The sequence below is a fragment of the Hyperoodon ampullatus genome (assembly GCF_949752795.1).
Source record: "Hyperoodon ampullatus genome assembly, chromosome: 2".
Taxonomy (NCBI): Eukaryota; Metazoa; Chordata; class Mammalia; order Artiodactyla; family Ziphiidae; genus Hyperoodon; species Hyperoodon ampullatus.
In genome coordinates, this window is record NC_136915.1 from 20,022,094 (window position 1) to 20,048,285 (window position 26,192).

A 26,192-nucleotide genomic window follows, 5' to 3' on the forward strand; every position below is an offset into this window, starting at 1 on the left:
GATGGTTCTGAGGGCAGTTCACAGGGTTTCTCAGAGGGACTGAGCCCCAGTTGCCCAAAGCACTAACTCACCGTGAAAGCACCCTTCACTGGTCCTCTTCCCTCCCCTGTCTCACTTTCCCACTCCCTGACTTATGCTTCCTGGAATCACCTCCCAAATCAACTCCCTGCTCCCCAGCCCTTGTTTCAGGGACTGCTTCTGGGAAACCCAGTCCCAGACTTGACACCTGCCAGCAGGACAAATCCCACAGCACACTGGCCAGCGCTTTCCCCCAGCGCTGCACAGCTTCCAGCTTCGGCGAGCCGCTCTGCCCCTCTGGAGCAGGCACATGAACACTCTGCTTCCACATACACACACGTGTGTGTTTCTGTGTGTTTCCGAGGCTGCATGGTCTCTTAGCTCCTTATGTGGTTCCTTCTGTTCTCTCTGCAGACCAGCACCTCTGCTTATGCATCTGCTTCTGTGCAGCCCTCATCAAGATCCTCCCCACATGGCAGCCTTGACCCTCTAAGTCAACATGCCTTTCTGGCTTTCCTTAGTCACTGCCTCAGGGTCTGTGTCCCAAGTTCACATGTCCAGAACCAGCAATATTGTCCATTCTTGGGCCAAGTATCCACCCGAGGGAGGGCAGGGTCCACTAGCACCCACAGGGCTGCCCAGCAGAGCAGCCAGCATCTCTACAGAAAGGAGTGTATCCAAGTGGGCACACTGAACATGGGGACTCCTGGGCATTGCTATTAGAAGGAAAAGTCAACCCAAGGGCCAGGCTAAAGTGGGGGTCCTTAGATCATGGCTCCCACCCCAGCCTGCTCGTTGCCTGTGATGTGCATCAGAAATGCACATTTCCAGGCCTCACCCACATCTCCCCACTGAGGATGAGGCCCAGGCACATGTATTTTTTCAAAGCTTCCCAGGGAATTTAAGGCTTCCCAGCCAATGTGAGAACTACTGTCTCAGAATAGCAACCTAAGATTTAGATCACTACTGCTTTACTCTTCTCTGAGTCAGAACTCCAAAAAAACTTGACAGGTCTCCCCAAACTATTTTTAAAAGTGGGGAGTGGATTTAGGATTCATGCGTCTTAGCATCCTTTTCCCGGAGATCTGGGCAAATCGCATTCTTTCTCGGATTTCTAGAAGTACTGTCACATCCGCCTTGCGGGCTCCAAGGACCCTAGGGCCTATTTCAAGACCAAGACATGGTGGCTGGGCCTGTTCCTGATGCTGCTGGGCGAGCTGGGTGTGTTTGCCTCCTACGCCTTCGCCCCGCTCTCGCTGATTGTGCCCCTCAGTGCCGTCTCCGTGATAGGTAAGACCCAGCTCCCACCCCGCCCCTCCCTTGGGACTTGCCCACCTCTGTGAACAGGTCACCGCCAGGATCAAAGAGACTCACCAAACCAGCTTTTGCTTTGCTAATAATACCTAACACTTACAAAGGGCTTCATACTCAGCAGGACTTGCTCTAAGCACTTTACAGATAGTGATTCTTCTAATCCTCCTGGCAGCTTTTTGAGGGAGATACTGTTATTATCCCCATTTTACAGATGAGGAAACTGAGGCACAGAGTGGTGAAATTACTTTCCCCAAATCACACAGCTAGCGAGAAGCAGGGCTGGGATGCAAGCTGGCTGTCTGCCTCCAGAATCTGTTTAAGATTTGGAAAGTTTATCAGTATTGCTTTTTATTTCTACTGCAGAAGGAAGATAAACCTTGACACATTCATCCTAACACTGTCAAGATAAACTGAGCTTTCAGAGTTCAGGTATTTCGCACCTCTAAGAAATGCACATTCAGCTTATTCTCCGATCTTTTTACATCAAATGATACCATTTTTAAAACATCACTAACTTTCTCATCTGCCATTTTTCTATGATTTCTGTAATCACTGAACCAGTGTTTCAGAACGTTTGAACCAACTGGAAGACAAAGGAGTTTTAATGTCCATGAAGTCACAAATAAAATAGAATTAGAAAAAAAATTCTTTTCTTCTTAAGTAAAAATGTTAGTAGATTAGTGAACAATAGTTTTTTGTACATAGGAGCAGGGACAGTGAACTTGCTTTGAAATGTTTCCTTCCATCCTGCTGGTAAGCATTACAGTGCCGAGAAGCTCTTCTCTGCTCTTAAAGGAGAAAATCCTGCTCTGAGTCTTAATCCTCCTGGAATTAAGAGGGCCTCTTCAATACCAGGGATGGCATATGCATGGCATTTATATACCCCTGCAGTACCCAAGGCAGATATCACTAATCAATCATAGTGAGCCTGGATGGGCCCTCAGAATTCTCAGAGCTTCAGACAGTCATTACCAATTACTAGGAGTTGGCAGAGGAGCGGTAATCTATTTGCTTTCCCTGATCCTATTTATTGAAAGCCCCTCTTTTTCTTGACCAAGGTTGGTAAACAGGCAGCACAGCCTACAAGATGATTGAGGTCCTCAGGCATGCTGTGTTCTTTCCCACCCAGTATCGTTTCAAAATATCATTTGAGTGCCTTTAGTTGAGGCAAGTTGTCTGCCGTAGTCTCAGCTTCTCTCTACTGTTTTACATCTGGCCCGCTTTCTACATCTGTGTTGTTGCCCAGCCCCAATAGGTATTTAGGTTTGTCCTCTGCCCATTGCTCATCTATCCAAAGGGCTCTCAGAACCTTTATTGACAATGAGGAATATGTGACTGAATGACTAAGTGCTTTAAATCTTAGTCGTTGAATTTTAATAAGGATCAAATAACCAAATTCTTAAAAATGGGCTGAATTATAATGATGGGACTTCACATATCATCCCCTAGAAATTAAGGGGCTCTTAGAGTTTCTTAAGTCACCAAGTGAAAAATAATATTAAAAATAAATATTAAAATAATAATCACCATTTACTGGGTACCTATTACTTATTAGTCACTGTTCCAGGTACTTTAATAATAATAATAATAACTCAGTTATTGAGCATGTACTAAGTGATTTGCATATATTATTTAATTACCCCTATGACTCTGAGAAGTAGGTATTTTCAGTGATGTGCTGATAAACCAACTCGAGAGAAAGAGAGAAGAAGAAAAAAGAGGAGGTGGAGGGAGGGAGGGAAGAAGGGAAGGGACAGAAAAGTGGAAGAAAAAAAAGGCCTGATTTTTAATGTTTCTGATGTAAAGGGTGTAAATACCCACACTGTCGCTGATTCCAAGCTACCAATGGTTTCCTGACTATTAACCCTCAGCAAGCTGGTGAAGGCTGGATCCAGCACACGATTTCAGAGACTAGGAGACTGACTCTCAGGTGAAGTGACCTACCCAGATTACCCAGCCAGAGGAGGCAGACCTGAGATAGTAACCCAGGTCTGTTCACGGTGCATGCCAGCCCCATCCTTTAGGACAGTCACAAGAAAGTTTGAGTACATCTGCAAACGTGGAAGAGTCAGGGAGTGAAAAGAAAAGAACCAGGGGGGAAATGTCAGAGGTAGGCATTGCCTTCTGAAGGAGCAAGAGCCCTGGCCTCCAACAGTCCTACGTTTGAGCCCAGCCTTTCCTTGCCAGCTGCATGGTCTTGAGTGGGTCCTTTCCCTCTCTCAGCTTCAGTGTCCCCATTTTCCACATGGAATCATAACAGTGCCCACCTCAAAGAGCAAAAACGCCAGAAATAACTTGTGTAAGTTGCCTGTCACACAGCAAGTATTCAACCGCCGGTGGTCCTTGTAGGAAATCCTCAGGGAGGCTCAGAGAGGAGCCTGTTTCTAATAACAAGAGACTGAGCTCTTGGGAGCATGAGTGAGAGCTTAGGCAAGCTCCAGTGCAGATGAGCCAACCCAGAGGGCACTGGCGAAGGGACTCCATTTGACTGATGCAGCCTCAATGCTCTTCTCCCTGTGCTTTTTTTGTTTTATAGCCAGTGCCATCATAGGAATCATATTCATCAAAGAAAAATGGAGACCTAAAGACTTTCTGAGTAAGTTCGTGGATTGGAGCTCTGTTCTTAATTTTATGCTTGTGCTTTTTTTCATTGTGAAACCAGCTCACCCCAACGTAGAGATCGTTTGTCTCCTGCTCCCCAGTGTGCTTCTGTATCCCACCCTCATCAGGCTCCTGAGAGCTGGGTTTTTTAATCAGTGGTTGTCAAACTTGGCTACACATCAGAACCATCTGTGCAACTTTTTAAAATGGGCTTTCATTTATTCCATTCAATCCATATTTATTGAACATCTATTGCTGGGATTTTAGGAGGCCCAGGAAAAGGCACCCCCTTTCCCTAACTGAGTTTCAAAACAGTGAGAACTAAACAAGGAAGTCAAACACAGGAGATCAGAAGTTATGCTTTATTACTAATAAAAGCTAGATTAGAACATGCAGCCACATGAACTTGCTTACACTCTCCCCCCAATGCGCTCCAGCTCACAGCTAGACCTTGGGCCAGTCTCCCAAGTAAATATTTGGGTTTACAGAATGGAACACTTATCCAGAATTACTGCCATACATATCCTGGGGCAGAGAAGGGAGAAAAAAAATCAAAGCTTGAGTGTTTAAATTATTTCGATAGATTAACTCCATTTCAGTCGAGAAATGCAGACCAATGGGGCAAGAGACAGAAGTGTCGGTCCATTGGAGCTTCCTCCACATAGAAACCCAAGGAGTGGGGAAGAAGTTACCTATTGAGTGCCACCCTCTGTTGTAGGTGCTGGAGATATAGCAGTAGGACAGTGAGGATCCTACTCTCATGGAGGTTACCGTCTAATGTATATGTGTGTTGGAGGGGAGAACATACAGTAAACAAGTTAACTATATAACTAACTAAATAAAATAATTCTAGATCTTAGCGAGTGCTTTAGAGAAAATAGAATGCTTTTTGTTGTGGCACTGGGGTGTTTTTCCTAGACTGGTCAGGGTTAGACTCTCTGAAGAGGTGGGGCCCAGACCAAACTGATACTAAGGAGACTACCAATGCCAAGGTCTGTGGGCAGTGTTCCATGTAGAAGGAGCAGCAGGTGCAAAGGCCCTGAGGCAGGAATAAGCTTGGTGTGTCCGGTATCAGTAAGGCCAGTGTAGCTGGAGGGTGATGAGTAAAGGAGGAAGCCGGACATGAGAACAAGGAGGCATGGAGGAACTGGATGATGCAGGGGCTTATAAGCCACGCTAAGGAGTTAAGGAGTGACATGATGGTGGGTCCAGGCTCTATCCTCAGAGACTTTAAATCTGGGCTGGGGCCTGGGCATTTGCATTCTCATAAAGCTCCCCAGGGTGAAGTATATTAGTCTGCAACTTGCTTTGAAATGTATCCAAAAATAACCTGGCTTGATGAATGAGTGGAGGGATGAAGAAAATGGATCGCGATATGGGATACAGCAAGTATAATAAAATGTCAATTTAGAATCTAGGTGGTGGGACTATGGGTGCTTACTATTAAAGATTTTTTTAATATAAATTTATTTTTATTTATTTGTTTTTGGCTGTTTTGGGTCTTCGTTGCTGTGCATGGGCTTTCTCTAGTTGCAGTGAGCGGGCTTCTTATTGCAGTGGCTTCTCTTGTTGTGGAGCACGGGCTCTAGGCACGCAGCCTTCAGTAGTTGTGGCACGCGGGGTCAGTAATTGTAGCTCGCAGGCTGTAGAGCGGAGCGCAGGCTTAGTAGTTGTGGTGCACGGGCTTAATTGCTCCACAGTGTGTGGGATCTTCCAAGACCAGGGCTCAAACCCATGTCCCCTGCATTGGCAGGCGGATTCTTAACCACTGCACCACCAGGGAAGTCCTTGTGTCTGAAAGTTTTTAAACACAAAATGTCAGGGAGAAGAAGCTCCCAAGATGCTGCAGACACACAGCCACATTTGGGAACCACTGTTCTGAATCATTGGTGTAGAGTAACAGCAAGATTGGGCCAGGAGGTGGAAAAAGAAAAGAATCTTACACTGAAAAAAGCAGAATTACTGCTCAGCAAACAATGACGCCACAAAGACCAAAAGACTCAGAATGATTTGTAGTAATTCTGCTGGGGGAGAGGTGGGGCTGGGCTGGTTCTGAGATCAGTGTAGAGGTTTATGTCCCTTCCAGGGTCATGCTAGGTGGTCCTGGAATGAGAAGCATGCCCTATGTGAATTAGAAAAAGATGCCCCTCTGGGCATCTATAGTTCTGTGGGCAAATGCCTTGGTGAGCAGAGCATGGGCTAGATTTTAGCCCTCTTCACTGCCCTTGTGCAGTGAGCAACCTGCACAACTGTACCTGGCTGCCCTGCTTAGAGTTCTATTAAGTACAGCAAACATTCATCCAGTGCTAGACCTTTGCTGGACAACGCAGGCATATTGATGAGTAAGACCTGTCCCTGCCTACGGAGAACTTAAGACAATAGACTTGCACAGAACTTACCATGTTGAGTTTAACCATGGTTCATTCATTCACTGAGCAATTGAACAACTGGTTTTTGAATACCTTTTGAGGCCTAGAATGAAAATAAAGGACATTTAATATGGTATCACATTTCCTCGAGATAGTGAAATGAAACAGGTAGAGTTAATTCTATCACAGAAAAATCCAGAAGCCTGTGGTCACAATATGTGCAGCTCAGAACTCACAGCCCTTTTCAGCTTGCATGGGGCTGGGCTCACTCAACTTCAACCAGTTGAAAGTTGGTGAAAACCAACTTTTCACCAACCCCACAGGGTTCATCTGGAGTGTGACAGGACCCTGGGGAAGAGTCAGGAGACTCTGGGCCTTCACCCAGGAGCATGCCTCCTGGGCCACCAACAATATCTGACAGGTCTGTGGAGTAGAGTGTTGATAGCATTTAGATAGTTCCCTTGGGAGTAGGTTAAATAGCCAGTTGGGAGAGGCTGAGACAGTTTTTCAAAGGCATACCGTAGGCTCTGAAGGTTTGCTTTTGAGGGTTTTTTTCTTTTTTGTTTTTATCTAGCCCATCTAGCTTTAGAATGTTCCTTGTAAAATGCATATTGAAACCAGAGTGCAATACCAGAACGGCTAAAATGAAGAAAAAATATGCAGTTTTGCTCATACGCTACTGGTGGGAGTGTAAATTGGTACAGCCACTTTGGAAAACCATTCGACAGTACCTACTAAACTGGACATCTACATCTCCCGTGACCCAGGAATTCCACTCCTAGTTTTGTACCCAGTAGAACTACATGCATATGTTTTCCAAATGACATGCACAAGAATGTTTGTAGCAACGTGATTTGTTATAACCCAAGACTGGAGACTACTTAAATGCCTATCAAGAGTAGAAATGATAAATTGTATCCTATTCACACATGGACCACTGTACAGCAGTGAGAATGAAGAAGCTACCACCACATGCCAGGATACAGATGAATCTCACAAACATAGTCTTGCATGAACCCAGACACAAGAAAACGTACTGTACGAATCCATTGATATAAAGTACAAACCCAGGCAAATGGTCAGTGCTGGTAGGAGTCAAAGTGTTGGCCTGGGGGTGGGGGCTAGTGATTGGAAGGGGACACGAGTGGGGATTTGGGGGTCCTACGAATGTTCCCTTTCTCGACCTGGGTGCTGGTTACATGGGTGATTTCACTTTGTAAGAATTCATCGAGCACTTTTTTGTATGCATGCTATCTTATTAAAAAAATTTTTAACACTAAATGTATCTTAGAAAAATGACATTCAGGGGACTTCCCTGGCAGCCCAGTGGTTAAGACACCACACTTCCTCTGCAGGGGGCACGGGTTCGATTGCTGGTGGGAGAACCAAGTTCCTGTATGCCTTGAGGCACGGCCAAAAAAGTAGAAAAAAAAATGACATTCATGAAGATACTCTATTCTTTTTCAAGTAAAGAAAAACCCAAAATTCAAGCAATAGCAGGTCCCCATATGTTACCCCAAAGACACATGTTAGCCTGGGGCGGGCGCTTGCAGTAAGCCCTGTGATGGCCTCCCCCTCCCTGCAGGGCGCTACATCTTATCCTTCGTTGGCTGCGGTCTGGCCATCGTGGGCACCTACTTGCTGGTGACATTCGCACCCAACAGTCACGAGAAGATGACAGGCGAGAACATCATCAGACATCTTGTGAGCTGGCCTTTTCTCCTGTACATGGTAAGAGAAGCCTCTGGTCCTTCCACCTGAGATGGTGGGGGTGGGGATGGAGTCTTAGAAACCAGAAACCCAAATTCCAGCAAGATGGGGTTCATGGGAATCATGATGTATTTCACAGCGCTGAACACCACACTCGCAGAGAGCACGTAGTTCCTGGGGAAGTGCTTTTTTTCACTTGTGTCCTGAGTAATGTCTAAAACTGCATGTATAGTATGATAACTTGATTTTTTTAGAGGTATTTGTAGGTCTGTACGTTACCTGTAAAAGATTGGATAGAAAAACAAACTCCATCAATAGTTGTCTCTGGGAGATGGAATTATGATTGTGTTTTTATTTCACCTTCGTCTTTACATATTGTCCAAAATTTCTACAGTGAGCATTTAAAACTGTTATGGTAAGAAAAAAAGTTAAAATTTTCAACAGTTAAAGAATGTTATTTTTTTTTTTTGCCCACTATCACACAGCTGATAGAAGCTGATAGAAACACGGGAGACACTGCAGACTTTATCTCCTAAACCCCCAACCAGAACTAATCAAGGTTACAAATAGATTACAATTAGTCAATTGTAAATTGATTACAAATAGACTAATCAAGGAAAACATCTAAGGTATTTGGTAAAGCATATTCCTGCTCCCCCTGGACCATGTTAAACACTTTTTTTTTTTTTTTTTTTTTGCGGTACGCGGGCCTCTCACTGCTGTGGCCTCTCCCGCTGCAGAGCACAGGCTCCGGACGCACAGGCTCAGCGGCCATGGCTCACGGGCCCAGCCGCTCTGCAGCATGTGGGATCTTCCCGGACCGGGGCACGAAGCCGTGTCCCCTGCATCGGCAGGCGGACTCTCAACCACTGCGCCACCAGGGAAGCCCCATGTTAAATACTTTTTAATGTATTATCTATCAACAAAAATAACCAGTAAACAAGGAGTTTTATTTGAGCCAAACTGAGGACTATAGCCTGGGAGACAGCCTCTCAAATAACTCCGAGGAACTGCTCTGGAGAAGCGTGGTTTTCAGCACAGTTTTATATCTTCTCAGGTCAAAGAACATTAAACAAGTCAGGGATACATTCCTTAAAGGTATAAAACAACAACAACAAAAACCAGATCAGCATGTACACAGCAAGTCGGTTTGTCCTTGGTACCTGGGAAGGGAATCTTATCATCGCAGGGGTACTAGCATTGGCATCCCATGAAGGGAGGCATTTAATATTTATTTTTAATGTGAACATTCTTTACTTCTGGTCAGTGTACCCTTTTCTTTAATAATTAAAGCAGGTGTACAATGTATGTTTGAAAGGCCACAAATAGGCCATTTTAGTTAACATAAATTTTTTAAAAAATTTCTCCATTTTAATCTTTTTTTTTTTCCTTATTTATTTATTTATTTATTTACTTGGTTGCACCAGGTCTTAGTTGCGGCAGGCGGGCTCATTAGTTGTGGCATGCAAACTGTAAGTTGAGGCATGCATGTGGGATCTAGTTCCCTGACCAGGGATCGAACCCCGGTCCCCTGCATTGGGAGCTTGGAGTCTCATCCACTGCACCACCAGGGAAGTCCCCGTTAGCATAAAATCTGAGTTAAATCATGTATAAGCCAGAATGACTTCCCTAGACCTCAATGTGTGAAAATTTTGTTTCATCACATCTCAGACTCCCTCGATCGTCCTATAACATAGGTGTTTTTCTCCCCATTTTATGGATGAGAAAACTGGATCTCGGTGTTAGCAAACTTGCTCAGAGTCCCGTGAGAGCCGAGCTGGACCTGAAGCCTGCCTGCCTGCCTGGCCTCACGTGTCACCACAGCCTGCTAACGAAAGTGTTCACTGTTTTGCCTTGACTCAAGCAGCCTGGGCCTGCTATAGAGGCCCCGAACGTCCTTTTTCCTCAGATTGCCCGTGAGGCAGATGATAGATTCCCCCAAGGTTGGGGCTGTGTCATCTTCCTAGCGCCGGCCAGCCCCAGCGTTGACCTGTAGGCATGGAGAAGTGTCTGCCGGGCATAGCCAGAGACCCACCTCTTCAGGAAAAGCTTAACTCCAGAACACAGGCTTCTCTTTCAGAGAGTCCTGGGCTCAAGTCCATTACATACTGTGTAGCTGTAACCAACGCACTTAGCCGCGTGCTCTGCCTCCTTTTCTGTACGTTAACTGGCGGGGTCACTGGACATGGGGTGGCTGTCAGGTCCACCCAGCACGTGACAGATGCTCAGTGACCAATTCAGTTTGGCTTCCTCCATCGTCACTGTGAGGCAGTGCTGCCAGCTGGAAAGATTTGGCCAAATCAAATTCAATAAAAATTTATTGAGTGTCTGCTATGTGCCAGACACTGTGGGTATAAAAGCTAAACGAGACAGGCTGACAGAGCTCATGGTCCCTCAGGGAGCACCAACACATATACAGCCATCTCACGATAGAACGCCAAGTGCTCTCCCAGCGTGCGTTTAAGCATCATGAAGAATGGTGGGGAGATCGGCCACTCCCACCCCCCTGCCCAAATGTATGCACATCAGTTGGGAACGTTGATGAGTAACCATACATCTGCTTTATGGCATATTTTGCAACAATTAAAGATAATGATGACGACTTCATAAAACATGAAAATTGTTTACGGTAACTAACAACGGCCCAGCACAAAACTGTGCTTTGACTGTGATGACAAGTAGATAAAATATGTATTCACTGTGACAAAGACAGGAAGAAATAGGAAAATGTGCGCAGCTGTGTTTTATGGTCTCTAATTCTGAGGATTTTTTTTTTTTTTTTTTTGCTGTATGCGGGCCTCTCACTGTTGTGGCCTCTCCCGTTGCGGAGCACAGGCTCCAGACGCACAGGCTCAGTGGCCATGGCTCATGGGCCCAGCTGCTCCGCGGCACGTGGGATCTTCCGGGACCAGGGCCCGAACCCGTGTCCCCTGCATCGGCAGGCGGACTCTCAACCACTGCGCCACCAGGGAAGCCCAATTCTGAGAAATTTAACAATTTTTTTCTTTTTAAAATGCCCATTAATGTTTCTGCATTGGTTTTTATGATAAATGAACTTCGGTAGGAGGTTGGGATAGGCAAACAGAGCTGAGCCATTGCTTTAGTTTTGCTGGGGGCTGGGGCTGGCTTCACTCCTTGGGAAAGTATTGTCAAATGTCTGGACCTTTAAGGAATAGAAAGGACAAGCTGTTGCTGCAAAGGCGGGGAACTTCTCAAACTTCAGAGTTTTCAAACTTGCTGTTGTCTAGTAAGATTCTACTGACGGAGCACCTTCTGAGCACCAGGCACTGGGCCCCCATCTGCAGGCAGTGTAGCCTAGTGGGAAAGCGCATGGGCCCTGGAGCCAGACTATCCGGGTTCAAATCCCAGCTCTGCCATTTGCTAGCTTGAGATTCTTCATAGAATTATTATGCTGATTTAGTGAGTTGAGTAAAGATAAAATGCCTAGAATAGAGCCTGGCAGATTTATGAGTTCATTAAGTATAAGCTGTGATTATCACCCTCTAAGTTAAGAACTCTTATCCCTGTTTCACAAAGGAGGTAACTGAGGTTTAGAGAACTTAAAGTGACCTGGCTAAGGTCACACAACTAGTTTAGAAGGAGATCCAAGCTCATAACTGGGCCTCCCTGACTCCAGAAGTCCTCTTTTTTCGACTCTACCAAGCTGCACGCAGTGGAGGCTTGGTTAGCAGGCAAGCGGTATATATACTTCTATACTTAACCAAAGAGCTCTTCTCCTCACCGAACAAGCAACTCCCTCTTTGACCAACTCCCAGTTTTAGTGGGGGTTACCATGGAGCAGTGAAATGGGACACCACCTCAGCCTGATGAATCTTGACCATCCAAGACAGGGTGGACCTGAGGCCAGCACAGCACCCTCAGAGCCTCACCACGAGATGAACTGCTCCTCAGTATTGGGAGGAGAGAGATTCAGCATTCCCTGCTTTCCTGCAAGATATGTATCAGCGGTTTGGGAGATACTGGATGTTTCAATTCCCTTTCAACTCTGAGGGCCTGTGACTGATGCAATCAGCAGCATACACTCCAGCCCAGCCCTCCAGGCTCTCTTGGTCTTGCCTGTGGCCCCCGCTGACCTCCCCCCATCCCCTTGCTGCTCTCTGTAGCTCGTGGAGATCATCCTCTTCTGCTTGCTGCTGTACTTCTACAAGGAGAGGAACGCCAACAACATTGTTGTGATTCTCCTCTTGGTGGCGTTACTTGGTAAGTGAGGGTCCTGGGGATTGAGTTTTGCCACCACTAAGTAGCACCAAAAGGAAATGTGGGTTGTTTACTGAGCTGTGGCATCTGGACCCAGGAGCTGCTGGAGGCCGGCTCAGGCTGGTCCCTCTGCATCAGCAGCTGCAGGAGCTGAGTCCCTGCTAACCGGACGCAGGCCTTGTCAGTTTCATCGCGCTGCTGATGGCATTCGGTGTTCTTGCTCAAATACCGCGTCTCCTAAATGCCAGGGGCGGTGCTGCAAACTGGCTAGAGCGGTGAGCCAGACAGACACCCATCCCCTCAGGGTACCACCCATTCGAGAGGGAGGAAATGACAGTAAACGAGTTGACAAATACATAGATAGTATAAGTTTGGGCAGTGACAATTACAATGACGAAGAAGAAAGCAGAGTAAGGGTAGGGGTGGGGGGTTAAGAGGTTATTTCAGAGAAGTCAGGGGTGGAACAGGTTCCAACAAGTGAGCCCCTAAGGGTCCGTGTAAGACCTATCAGAGGTTAAGACTTAATTCTGGATTCAAAGGCAAGAATTGATTTTGATTCTGCTCTCTTTTGTTTTTTCCTTTCAAAGGCATGGGTGCAATGGGGGAAATGGCTCCTAAATCAGATTGGGGCAAGGCTCTAACCCCACATAGAGTTAGATTTACTAAGTAGAGCTGTGAGAAGCACCCCTTTTTCCTGGAGAGGGAGAGGTGGGTGCGGCCCTGCCACTACCTCCTAGTGACTGTCCCTGTGTCAGCCACGCTGTCCTCTAAAAATGGGCCTAAGAGAACACCCAGATCTCGGGGGGAGAGGCGATTAAATGAGATGAGCACCGGTCCCCAGTGTGTGTTGTTTCCTCTGTCCTTCTGCCAGCAAGCCCCCATTCCAGCGACAGGCCATAAAACACACAGATATGTCATCATAGGACAGGGTTCCACTTTTTTTTTAACAGCTTTACTGAGATATAGTTTACATACCGTAAAGCTCACCTGTTTAAAGTATACAATTCAGTGATTTTTAATATATTCATAGAGGATGTAACCATCATCATAATCGAATTTCAGAACATTTTTGTCACCCCAAAAAGAAACCCTGTGCCCACTAGCAGTCACTCCCCATTTTTCCATCCTCCCAGGCCCTGGCCAATCACTAATCTACTTTCTGTCCCTATGGATTTGCCTTTCTGGACGTATTACATAAACGGAATCATACACCATGTGGCTGTTTGTCCCTGGCCTCTTTCACTGAGCATCATATTGTAGAGGTTCATTCCTGTTGCAGCATGGCTCAGTGGTCCGTTCCTTGCTGATTTTGTTTGCAAAGTGGATTGGAAGATCACGGTCCCAAAACGTTCTCTCCTGGTGAGTTGGAAGGTCAGGAGGTTCTGAGGCACGTTGGCCTTTCTGCCCCCTCCTCATCAACAAGGACAGCCTGGAGAAAGTGCTTGTCTTAACTGCCTGCCAGTGTTTGAAAACTGTCGTCTAAGTAGCTGAGGGGCCCAGAAGCCGCTGTGTCTGCTGGGCTGTTGGCAGGAGAAGGCAAAATGAGCAGACGCTGAGAAAAATAGGAAAGCAAAGCATCTCAGCCAGAACAAGGAACTTCATTTGTACCATACTTGGGAGTTCCTTTTAATTCCTGCTCTGGCAGGGGGATCCAACAGTTTAGAGTCAGAAGTCGTTTCTGCAGCACTGGGTAAAGCAGTGGTCTCCATAGTGAGGTGAGTGTATGGGAAGAAAAAATATTAGAACTGGTATTTATTTTTATCTCCACCTTTTAAGTATATTTCCTACACGTTTTATGATGTATATACCATATAAGCACAGTGTTACATGACTATAATTTTAAAATAAATAAATGTGTGTATATATATATATATATATATATATATATATTTGAAAAGTATATACATATGCATAGGGGTATGCATTCCAAAACATGTGGAGACCTCTGGTCTAAAGAAATGTTTTAAAAAATACCAGTGAGTAAGCATTTTAAAAGACCAAAAAAACAACACAAAAAACTCCTGAGCTCTGTACGCACCACATTTTTCTTGTGATTGCCATGAGAATGATACTCAAAAGAAGTTCATTTATACATTCGATTGTTTTGACCTTTCATTGTGTTCCAGACACAGTGTTGCCACTCTGGAGTTCTGAGTGAACTCACTACCCTTTCTTGGTAGAGTTTAGAAGGGCGTTTGGAAATACCCTTCCGGGTTTTGCTTTCCTCTCTGCTTTCATGGGAGGGTACAAAAGAACCAGTGCCAATAGGATCTTCTCACTGTGTAAATCACTGGCTGGGCTCTGCCCGTGTTCCCTGCATCTTGGTCACTTTGTCCTTTGAGTTTGTAAACTGTTCCCCCCGCCATGTCTCTGAGGCTCCCACCCCACACATCCTTGTTAACCTTCTGCAGGCTCAATGACCGTGGTGACAGTGAAGGCTGTGGCCGGGATGCTCGTCTTGTCCATACAGGGGAGCCTGCAGCTCGACTATCCCATCTTCTACGTGATGTTCGTGTGCATGGTGGCAACTGCTATCTATCAAGCCGCGTGAGTTGCAGATTCTTTTCCTGCTGGGCTTCCCCACAAAGGTCTCTTCCAGCTTCTGGGCCCGATTACAATTGTTTTTGAAGCTGTAGGGTAGGTAGAACATTCAAATATTCTGTCGCCAGGATCTGGCATCCACTGTGGAGAGAGAGGGGTCGCTAATTTGCTGAGTTATCACATGGAGGGGTGCTGTGCCGCTTGAAAAGCCTGGAGTGGATGTATTTTTCCCTCTGCCTCAAAATGTGAGAACCACGCAATCAGAGGCAGCCTCGATTCCCATCTGGACCAAGGCAGGTGCCCACTTCCGGGGCCTCAGAAGAAGCTGTGCCGTCCCCGTGAGGCACCTATTTGTCTGCCCGGTGGAAGAGAGAAAGTTGTCTCCAACTTTCTTGTCCTCAAGAAATCTTTCCAAGTAGAAGAGCAAGGTGATGGTTTCTGCCTCAGAAGCAGCAGTTCTGAGGGTAGGCCTGGGCCTTGCTCACGTCAGAGATCCGGTGCCCAGCAGGGGGCCTGGGTGAGCATGTGACAAACCTGCGTGGGAACGGAGGGTGGACAGTGCAGGTTGCAGTGTGGTGCATGGGGCCGGTTCACCCTGGACAGGTCAGGCCCTGGACTCCAGCCGCTGGGGCTCACCATCCACCAGCGGTGCCTCCGGGGAACATAGCGGTGACCGCTGCCACCCGGGTGCCCAGTGTAAGCTGTGCCCTCACTGCCTTCACAGGAACTTGAATTCATTTGGTCCCCACAACAATGACATCATCCTCATTTTGCATGTAAGGAACTGCTGCGAGAGGCCAGGAACTGGCGGAGCTGAGACTGGAACCCCGGCGTCTGCCTCCCTCCCCGTCCCGCGCCCCTCACCCCTCTGCTCTAGGCCTGCTCCTCAGCTTCTCCAAGACACAGATTCCCCATCTGCAATGACAATAGCAACAGCCCCTACCAACAGAATCGCAGCAGGCTCTAGTAGGATACAGGGCAACGTCCAGTAAATAGTAGCTTCTTTTGTGATTTTTATTACTATTATTATGCTGATTATGATTATGCTTAGTCCTCCTACAATGATTCTGGTCATCACCCCTGAGCCCCTGTCCAATGCAAGGCTCTGTGCTGTGCCCTCCAGGGCTTACAAAGATGATCAGGTGCCCCGCCCTCCTCGGGAAGCTTCTCACTCACACATCACACATTCATCGAGGCCTGCTGTGTACCGGGCCCGTGCTGGGCCTTCCACGCACAGAGACATGAGCGATAGTCACTGAACTCAAGGTGCTCACAGCCCTGGTCCGAGGACAGCCAGGTAAACAGACAATTATAGTTGGGTGGGAAGTGTGTTATGGTGTAAGGAACTTTACGACAATAACCAAAATGCTATGCAGAGAATGGACAAAGAATATATTCCTAAATGATGGAGTGTTTATCCTAGGTGGAGAGATTAGGAGTGACTCTAATTTACTCTCTCTTTTTCCTATATTTATTGCAGTGAGAGTTGAATTAAGAAGAAAATTTGTTTAAAAGAATAATGACAACACGAGGCAGGACGTGATAAGCGCTACAGGAGTTTCTTGGAGTGTTAAGGGCCCAGGAATGGCTTTTTAGTGGGTAGGGGATGCAGGGGACACAGAGGTGAGGAGAAGGGCACTGCGGTGATAAGAACTATGTGGTCAGAGGTGCTGGACAGGGAGAGGGATGGGCCTCAGGCTGTGTGTCCAGAGGAAGAATAGGAGCGAAGCGTGGACCCCAGCCCAGGAGACACACAAGGCTGGCATCCTTATAATCCCAAGGAATATTCCTTCACGCCTCATCTTCGTATTTTCAGACCAAGCCTGCGGTCATCGGCTTTCACCTCGGCCTTTCGACATCCCCACAGCCCACTGACCAGAGTGCTTTTGTGTTGAAGGTTTTTAGGTCAAGCCTCACAGATGTATGACTCCTCTCTGATTGCTAGTGTGGGCTACATTCTATCCACTACCATGGCTATCACAGCAGGTAAGGGTGTGGCTGCTAGATTTCTGTCTTCTACCTTGACAGCAGGGACATTACCCCAGGGTGGAGGGAAGGGGCGCTGCCTCTGTCAGAAGGCCAGTTCTGCTGACTTCTTCTGCCCGTCACAGCTGTAGATGGTTTTGTGGGGAAAGCACAGGACTGAGAGCCAGAGAGGCCTAGGTTTGCACCCCAGCACAGACACGGAGCTGTGTAGCTCTGGGAAGATCACTTCACCTCTCTGAGCCTCAGTTCCACATTCATAACATGGGAGTAATAATACTTTCCTCCTAGAATAGAAATATGTATAGTCCAAACATCCCCTACTTTGCACTGCTTGTGTTAGGTCTCTTTAACAGTTTTTACCATCATCTGCTAACTCCACAGCCTCCACTGGCCAAGTGACCACACATATCTTCTGTATAATTTTTAGAGATCATGAGTATATACATAACACGTGCCCAGTAAGTGATCATCATCATTATTACATTCCCTTTTTCTTCTACTCCACCCCTATATGTTTTTTCTTTTTCTTTCTGAGGTGGCTTCAGAGGCTGCAAGCATGTCTCTATGTGTCTGTGTGTGTGTGTATGTGTGTCGGTTTTTTTGTTTGTTTGTTTTTAAATGGCAATGGTGACTAAGATTTTCAGAGTAAAAAGACCAGTAAGAACCAGTGTGCCTCCCTTTGAGGAAGGCCCAGCCGGAAAGCCATATATTTCGCACTGCACTTTGGACGAGTGGTGCGCCCAAACTGGTGTTCACAGAGGTTAGAACAAGAGGGCGCACAGGCCTGCCTGTGCCATGAGCGGGACCAGGGATTGAGTGGGGCTTGACCCAGAGCAGCCAGAAAGCTAACCTCATGCAGCGATTTGAGTCATGGTCAACAGCTTCGGTCCAGGCAAGATTGAAAGGGATGGAAACGCTGTGGTTGAGTCCACAGTCAGGCAGGGAATCAGGAGCTCTGGGCAGGGTCGGGGTGGTGGGGTGTGAAGTGGGTCCAGACAGACGCTGGCTGCAGGGTGAGGGCGGCAGGCCTGTGGCACTGCCACACTGCAGGGTGTGACATCTGCCAGTCTCATGAGGTTAGAAAGCTCTGGCGGCTTAACCACGAAGCCTTGGTTTTCCATCTTAAGAAAGATGGGGGGAAAATGTGGTACATATATACAGTGGAATATTACTCAGCCATAAAAAAGAACGAAATAATGCCATTTGCAGCAACGTGAATGGACCTAGAGATTGTCATACTGAGTGAAGTTAAGTCAGTGAAAGACAAATATCATATGATATCACTTACATGTGGAATCTAAATAAAAGGTACAAATGAACTTATCTACAAAATAGAAATAGAGTTACATATATAGAAAGCAAACTTGTGGTTACAAGGGGGTAAAGGGGAGGGGAGGAATAAATTGGGAGATTGGGATTGGCATATACACACTACTATATATAAAATAGGTAACTAATAAGGACCTACTGTATAGCATAGGCAACTCTACTCAGTACTCTGTAATGGCCTATATGGGAGAAGAATCTAAAAAAGAGTGGATACATGTATATGTATAACTGATTCACTTTGCTGTACACCTGAAACTAACACAACATTGTAAATCAACTATACTCCTATAAAAAACTTAACAAAAAAGAAAAAGAAAGGAAGATGAGGGAGAGGAGTGTGTAAAAACTGGTAAGTCTCTAGTTTAGCTCACAGTGTTGTTTCACTGGGGGAAGCTGGGCAAAGGGTACGTGGGAATTCCATACTCTTTCTGTGCATCTAATATTATCTCAAAATAAAAAGTTAAGAAAAAAAAGATGGAGGTAAGAGGGGCCTAGGTGGGGGAGAAAGAGAAGACAGTCTATTCCCCCCAAATGGCTTTTATTCCATTCTGCTAATTTCTCACTAGGTGCAGTCACAGTATTTTGGACCCCTTTGGTATTCTGTAGGGAAGGGAGCTTCACCAGATCCTAAACTGACTGGCAGGTAGGTGATTTGAAAACCGCTCACCCGCATTTTCCATTCTTTGCTGCTCAGGCGCCATCTTCTACCTGGACTTCCTCGGGGAGGACGTGCTGCACGTCTGCATGTTTGCACTGGGGTGAGTCCCATCCTGCTCCCTGGCCCCGAATTCCAGGCAGGCTGCCCCTCTCTCCCCACCCCTGCTCCAGCCTCTCAGGCAGTCCCTTAGAGCCAGAGGAGCAGCTGGCAGTGGGAGCTTTGTCCCCAGAGGTGAGCGTTTCATTCCCCAAAGGGCTTTACTTTTCCTTTCTTCTCTTTTGGGCTTTAATCTCCTTGTCATTTCGAACACATCACAATTTGACCCATGAAAGACTCTCAACCTCACCTCAGATCAAAGAAATGTATACTGAAGCTAAACAAGATGCCATCATTTTGCAAAAACTAACAGGAGGGGTAATGTGCCATGTTGGCAAAAGGATGAGGAGCCCAGCTGTCTGCCACAGTGTGAGAAGTTCTTTAATGTGGGAGGACAATTTGGCAATAACAGTGAAATTTTTAAATGAGCATGCTTCTTGATGCAGCTTTCCATTTCTAATCATTTATCTTGGAAAAGTAAATGATGGACGTAACGACACATATATGAGGGTGTTTATTATTTTAAAAATTAATTGTATAAGCAAATAATTGGAAACAACCTAAATGCCCATCAGTAAAATACAGGTTAAATAAATTACACTATCTTCATATAATTAAGTACCATACTGCCATTTTGAAAAATTGAGGTCAGTCTATTGGTACTGACGTAGAACCATGTCTAGGATACGTTGAATGAAAAAAGTTACATTTTTTAAAATGTATAGTATACCCTAACCCTATGAGCCAGCAATTCCACATCTAGATATAGACCCAAAAGAAATTAGTTATATATATGGACAAAATGACTTGTACATGAATATTTATAGTAGCTTTATTCATAATATACCCAAACTGGATACGACAGGAGAGTGGAAAACAAGTTCTAATATATTCAGACAATGGGTCAGATAATGCGTTCAACACAGCAATAAAAAAATAATGAACTACTAATACACACAATGAAGTGGATGAATCTTAAAAACATTTATCAGGTGAAAGAAGTCAGACATAGAAGAGTACACGCTGTATTGTTTAACTCACAAGAAGTTGAAGAACAGGCCAGTCGATTCTGTGGACGTCAGAACAGTGGTTTCCTCTGGGGAAGGGTCTGCATGAATGGGGAAGGGGCACAGGAAACTCTCTGGGGGTAAAGGATGGAAATGACTTCTCTATTGACCTGAGTGGTGATCCCACGAGTGTGTGCACAGGTAAGATTCATTGAGCTCCACATTTAGGGATTGTGCATTTTATTGCCTGTAAATTACGCCTCAGTTTTTAGAAAGTGTGCTTGTTTATCTAAGCTCTGGAGAAAAGAAAAAAACAAAAAAAGACTCTGGAAGAATATACACCTATAGTGGGGACGAGTACAGGGACTTTCTAATTTTTATTTTCTCTGCTCCTGTATTGATTGAATTTAGGCCTTAAAGAACTTTTTAATTAAAAAAAAATCTTTAAAGGCAGGGTTCTGAGATGCAGGGTAAGTGGAGGTGAGGGTTTGGCCAAGGATGGCCTGATTTGTTCTGATTGAGGCTTGTGTGGGCTGCACGGGCTGTTATTATTTATCTCGCGTCTGCTTCCTGCTGATTCCAGGCCCTGCCACCTCTCAGGGCCGCTCAGCAGTGAGCCCACCTCCGCAGCCTGCCACCCTGTTTTCCCCTTTTTCCCATTACTCGCGTTTGAAAGCATCCCTCCCAACCTCACTCTGGCCTTGTTTCTCTTCATGTGTGTTCACCAGGTGCCTCATTGCATTCTTGGGCGTCTTCTTAATCACACGAAACAGGAAGAAGGCCATTCCCTTTGAGCCCTACATTTCCATGGATGCCATGCCAGGTAACATTCAAATCCAGCTGGCCAGCCCATCCACATAGAATGACTGCTACTTCCTGTTTAAAAAGAGACAACCAGCCTCTGGGTTTGGTGCAGGGAAGGTGTGCTGTGCTATTATGATGTGACTGTCTCTCTTTTTTTTTCTTTCTGTTTTTTGTGGGTTTTTTGGTTTTTTGTTTGATCTCAGTTTGCAAAAGAGGAGGCAATGGCTGAGGCACCTCGATTGGTTTTGAGCACATCTTGCCAGTTCTCATGTCAATTTGGGGATCTTTTAAAGACAATCCTGATTCACACTGGATATAATTATGATCTGCAGCACCAGGCTTCATGCCTGCAAAAGGAAAAATCCAGTTCATCTCAGTGGAATGGAATGATCAGAGAGGGGAAGGAAAATAGGATGAATGAAATTCAAATACTATAACCTCAGTCCTTAGATTCCACAAGGGAGTGGATTGTTCTGGAGAGCCTAGTTCCCCAGGGAGCTCAGGGTTCATACCGAGAAGCGAAAGTTCAAAGGGCAGGAGCATAAATGTGTGAATCAGCTGAGTACCGCACAAAAGGGAGTGATGGGGCTTGTAGAGAACTGGAGAGCACTTTGCAGCCTCAGGGGATTCAGATGAGAAAGTTAAGATGTTGGGCAGCCCCATCTAGATTTACTGACCTACATTCTCTAGGATACTAGTGGCCACTAGCTTTCACTCTTTAACTCAAATTTAATTTTTAGTTTAGATATATAAGATGGAACTCTCTCCAAAGCATAATCTCCCACCCTCCATTAAGACAGTCTTACCTAGGGGTAAAACAGGAATAAAGACACAGACCTACTTGAGAATGGACTTGAGGATATGGGGAGGGGGAAGGGTAAGCTGTGACAAAGTGAGAGAGAGGCATGGACATATATACACTACCAAACGTAAGGTAGATAGCTAGTGGGAAGCAGCCGCATAACACAGGGAGATCAGCTCGGTGCTTTGTGACCGCCTGGAGGGGTGGGATAGGGAGGGTGGGAGGGAGGGAGACACAAGAGGGAAGGGATATGGGAACATATGTATATGTATAACTGATTCACTTTGTTATAAAGCAGAAACTAACACACCATTGTGAAGCAATTATACTCCAATAAAGTTGTAAAAAAATAAAATAATAGTTTTATCAGGATATAATTCACATACCATGAAATTAAAAAAGACAGTCTTGTGACCAAAAGACAGTCACAGAGATGGAGTACTACTTAATAAAGGGAGGCAGGCGTGGTCTCAGGGCTGACTGAGGTGCCCATGATTTAAGTGGCCCCAGGGTTTACGTGTCTACTTTTGATATTATTTCCTCATCTCTTGCTATTAAGCTGTTGTCTGTCATTCTTGCTGTTACCAGCCTGCCTGTGTAGAGCAGCTCCGTGTCAGTCTTCTCATTTGACCCAAGCTGTTCGAATCATGTATAAAATGAAAATAAAGAAGCTCTGAGTTGGGGGCCTTAAAGTTTCTCCTACGAGTTAAGTGCATGAGCTTTAGTGCATGGACTTTTGAAACATCTAACCTGGCTGCTCAGATGCCTTTTTTGCTTACTTCCTTGTTTCTCGGCTGTGTTCCGGATAGATGAGGGCGCTGGATAGCTGAATTCCAGATAGGTGAGGTGTCAACTCTGTGTGTGCAAGTATGTGTATGTACGTGTGTGTTTGTGTGTTTATAAACCGTGTATGTGTATACATCTATATAAGTATTTGCGTATATACAGATGTGTTTTCTGGTAGAAGATAGAAGGTAACCTAAGGTAACCTTAGGTATCCGCATTCTGTGATCTGTTTGTGGACGTGGCTCTTCCTTCCTCTTTGTGCCTTGTGACCGGTGGGAAGTTGGATGTTGGAGAAAGGAGACCTGCCCTCGGCCGTGGCATGTCAGGACTTCTGAGTAGGCCTGGCTTCTGTACTTTGAAGCTGAGCATGGGCTTGGAGTTCAGATGACCTGGATTCAAATCCCAGCTCTCAACCACCTACTTGCTGAGTGACCTTGGGCATGTGCCTGGACCTCCCAAGGCCTCTGACCCTCACTTGTAAATTGGGATTCCTTTTCCCAGGGTAGTGGGATAATATGTTAAAGGCCCCTTGCACAATGTCTGGGACCTGGTAGATGCCTGGTTGAATTTGGTTTCACTTCGTTTTTACTTAAAAGACTGTGAAAATTTCGAACACTTGTTTGACCTGATGCCAGGTAAAATAATAAGAAGAAAACTCTTAAACAGAGACGCTTTTCCAGCTGCTTGGTTTCCCTGGTCAGCATCAGGACCTTCCTGGCTTTGGGTCTAACCAGATTGATATCTTCACAACCGAGTAGTAGCCACGGCTCAAGAGGCATTCAAGTTCTGAAAATTAACTACACGTCACAGTTAGGAGAGGCTTGAAATAATTTTAGCACCTGGAAGACTTCTAGAAAATGAGAAGGAGAAAAACAGTCCCTGGCAGTGAGGAGCTGGCCCGGCTGTCACAGCTGGGCCTTGGTGTTCCTGGCTGAACATAGACCATTTCACAGAACATCAACATCAGACAAGGTCATTCTGGGACTGTGATGGATCAAGACACAAACAGGACCATGCCATTGTCATGTCCAAACACAGACAAACATGAACATTGTCCAAACCATAAAAAGACCAACCATCCCCCTCACATGAGTGACTGCTGCTTCTTTACCAATCACAGCTTTAGTCTCCATCTAGTCTTCTTCCTTCTAGATAACAATCATTAAGAGCCCCAGTTATAGAATTATCCCCACTTCCTGACAGCATCTAATCCAAAGTAAAGCACTGCTTCCTTACTACTTTTTTTTTTTTTTTGGCGGTACGCGGGCCTCTCACTGTTGAGGCCTCTCCCGTTGTGGAGCACAGGCTCTGGACGCGCAGGCTCAGCGGCCATGGCTCACAGGCCCAGCCGCTCCGCGGCATGTGGGATCTTCCCGGACCGGGGCACGAACCTGTGTCCCCTGCATTGGCAGGCGGACTCTCAACCACTGCGCCACCAGGGAAGCCCAAAGCCCTGCTTCCTTAAAGCCCCCTGAAATCACCTGACACAACCCAAATTCTGTAGTAAGTCCTTCTAATACTCTCTCACTGAAACAGCTCCCCATGACGTACGTCTCCTTCACTGAAATGAGTCAAGAAACCCAAATTTGTTAGACTATAGGTGTATTCCTGGTGGGTTTTGGCTGGGGAACGTTGACAAAGCTAAACTATGCCTGGTAAGCCAGCTCTCTTCCCTGAGGAATAGGCATCCCCTCATCTCCCCCCAATTCCCTCCCCCAAATCTAAACCACAGACTCTTAAACTGTACCCTTCAAATTCCCATCAGCCGGGCTTCCCTGGTGGCGCAGTGGTTGAGAGTCCGCCTGCCGATGCAGGGGACATGGGTTCGTGCCCCGGTCCGGGAAGATCCCACATGCCGCGGAGCGGCTAGGCCCGTGAGCCATGGCCGCTGAGCCTGCGCGTCCGGAGCCTGTGCTCCGCAACGGGAGAGGCCACAACAGTGAGAGGCCTGCGTACCGCAGGGAAAAAAAAAAAAAATTCCCATCAGCCAAGGCTTGTGCAGTGTGGAAGCAAAGGCCCTTCCACAGATTGGGTCTTCCCAGGCCATTTGCAGAGTAGATAAGAGCATGGACTTTGGTGTCACATCCCAGCTCTGTCTCTCATTAGCTGTGTGTCCTTGAGCAAGTTACTTTACCTCTCTGAATCTCTGTGTTCTTCTCTGGAAAAGGAGGATAGTAGCATATTTCTGTCATAGGATTTGGGGGGATTAAGGTCTATAGGGAGCCCACACAGCATTCTGGTTAAGAGTGTGGGCTTCAGAATTTAAACCACCTGAGTCTGCACCCTAGAGCTGCCACTTGCTAGCTTGGCGACCTCAGGCAAGTTCCTTAACTTCCAACTGCCTCATTCTCCTAATCAATAGTTGTGTGAATCAAATGAGATAAAACTTTATAACTATTTAGAACAGTGTCTGCCACCAACTAAATGCTCAGTCCTCATCAGCCATTATCATTATTGCTGTTGTTGTTACTATTACTGTTTAAAGCACTTAGCCCAGTGCGTCAGGCATAGGAAGCAGTCAGATGTCAGCTGTTACTATCATCATGGTTTCATGGAAGATAATTTGCATTCAGTTTTTTTATTACTCAACCAGGGGGCAAGAGAATTTGAAGGGTCTTAATTCCCACCAGGAAAAGAACTGGCCTCAGAGGAGGCCAGGTCCTACTTAGCTAGGGGAATTGTAGACTACATTTAAAGGAATTAATGACTAAAGTCTTTGCCCTCAAATGTAAGTAGAAATCCGACATCAGTGTGCCCGGAGGTAATAAGCAAAATCGTACCTTACTCCATATGTGGATCAGGGATGTTAATGTCAAAACTCTCCCTCTGAGCATCATAATACATGTGTCACCATCATGTATCCATGACACAAAAGTTATCATCTTCTCTCAACATTATAATGAAGTTTTCTGGATCCTGATTTAATTCAGCGAAAAGTGTTGGCATCTACCACGTTCACAACACAGTGCTGGTTCCACTTGCCCTGTGGCCCGGACATTCCCACCTCATTCTAAGCCAATGGTTTCTTTTGACAGTGGCTGGTCTGTGTGCATATTTCCTGAAGATTCATCCTTTGTTGCTTAGCAACTATAATATTTCTAGTGTATATTTATGGGCGCTCTTTTTTTGTTCAATCCAAACCATTCAGGAAGTTGACAGTGCACATGCTTAGCTCCTGAGCGCTGTGATTAGTCTGTGGTGGGAAAGAGGAGGATGAGCTGCAGCCTCCTTTGGCCCCACTGCATAATGATTTGGGGGAAATGGATTTCATTTCAGGTATGCAAAACATGCATGACAAAGGGATGACCGTCCAGCCTGACCTCAAAGCTTCTTTTTCCTACGGGGCCCTGGAAAACAATGACAACATTTCTGAGATCTACGCTCCCGCCACACTGCCCATCATGCAGGAAGAACATGGCTCTAGAAGCGCCTCTGGGGTTCCCTATCGCGTCCTGGAACACACCAAGAAGGAGTGAGCCCACCTTGAAGGAGACTCACCTTCTCTCCATTTACAGCTGCTCAAGCCATGCTGATAGCGGTTCAACCCTTAATTCTAAAACTTGCCTTTCAAGTCTTATTTTTTTAATCCAAGAACTCTGTGGATGGGGATCTTGAAAAGCCTTTGTCTCTGGCAAAGGGTAGATTATCTTGGTCCTGGAAGTTTCAGATGATGAGGGTGGGTCTGGGGTGGGGGGCTGAAAGCAGTATTCTAGGCGGGCAGTACAGAGTTCAGCCCCTGCCTGGTTTAGCCCAATGAGATTTGGAAAGCCGTTGTCATCCTTGAGGATGGTAACTGGGTTTCCCCAGTCAGTGACCAAAGGTGGCCACATTCTTTAGAGCTAAAGCAAGGCAGAGATTCTGCCCTTACTTTCCAAATCCACTGAAAGGCTGGAAACCTCCAAATCTAGTCTTCCCTCACCTTATGTGCAGGCCTGATCTCTACCCACCTCCCT

At 46.1% G+C, this 26,192-nt stretch overlaps 1 protein-coding gene across 3 annotated transcripts in view; it reads left to right on the forward strand.

Moving 5' to 3' along the window:
• The window catches only part of NIPAL3 (NIPA like domain containing 3), a gene marked incomplete at both ends in the record, with an annotated part of 42,635 nt that extends 16,920 nt beyond the window's left edge, over positions 1-25,715 (forward strand). For 2 of the 3 annotated variants that reach the window (XM_079725218.1, XM_079725219.1), the window contains 9 exons: positions 1,137-1,308; positions 3,869-3,928; positions 7,888-8,033; positions 12,137-12,233; positions 14,642-14,777; positions 16,669-16,757; positions 18,781-18,844; positions 20,576-20,670; positions 25,516-25,715. In XM_079725218.1, the coding sequence (XP_079581344.1) occupies positions 1,137-1,308; positions 3,869-3,928; positions 7,888-8,033; positions 12,137-12,233; positions 14,642-14,777; positions 16,669-16,757; positions 18,781-18,844; positions 20,576-20,670; positions 25,516-25,715 (1,059 nt within the window). The remainder of the gene's footprint in view (positions 1-1,136; positions 1,309-3,868; positions 3,929-7,887; positions 8,034-12,136; positions 12,234-14,641; positions 14,778-16,668; positions 16,758-18,780; positions 18,845-20,575; positions 20,671-25,515) is intronic. The other variant, XM_079725220.1, reaches the window with a different exon arrangement.
• Between the last annotated feature and the right edge of the window lie 477 nt (positions 25,716-26,192).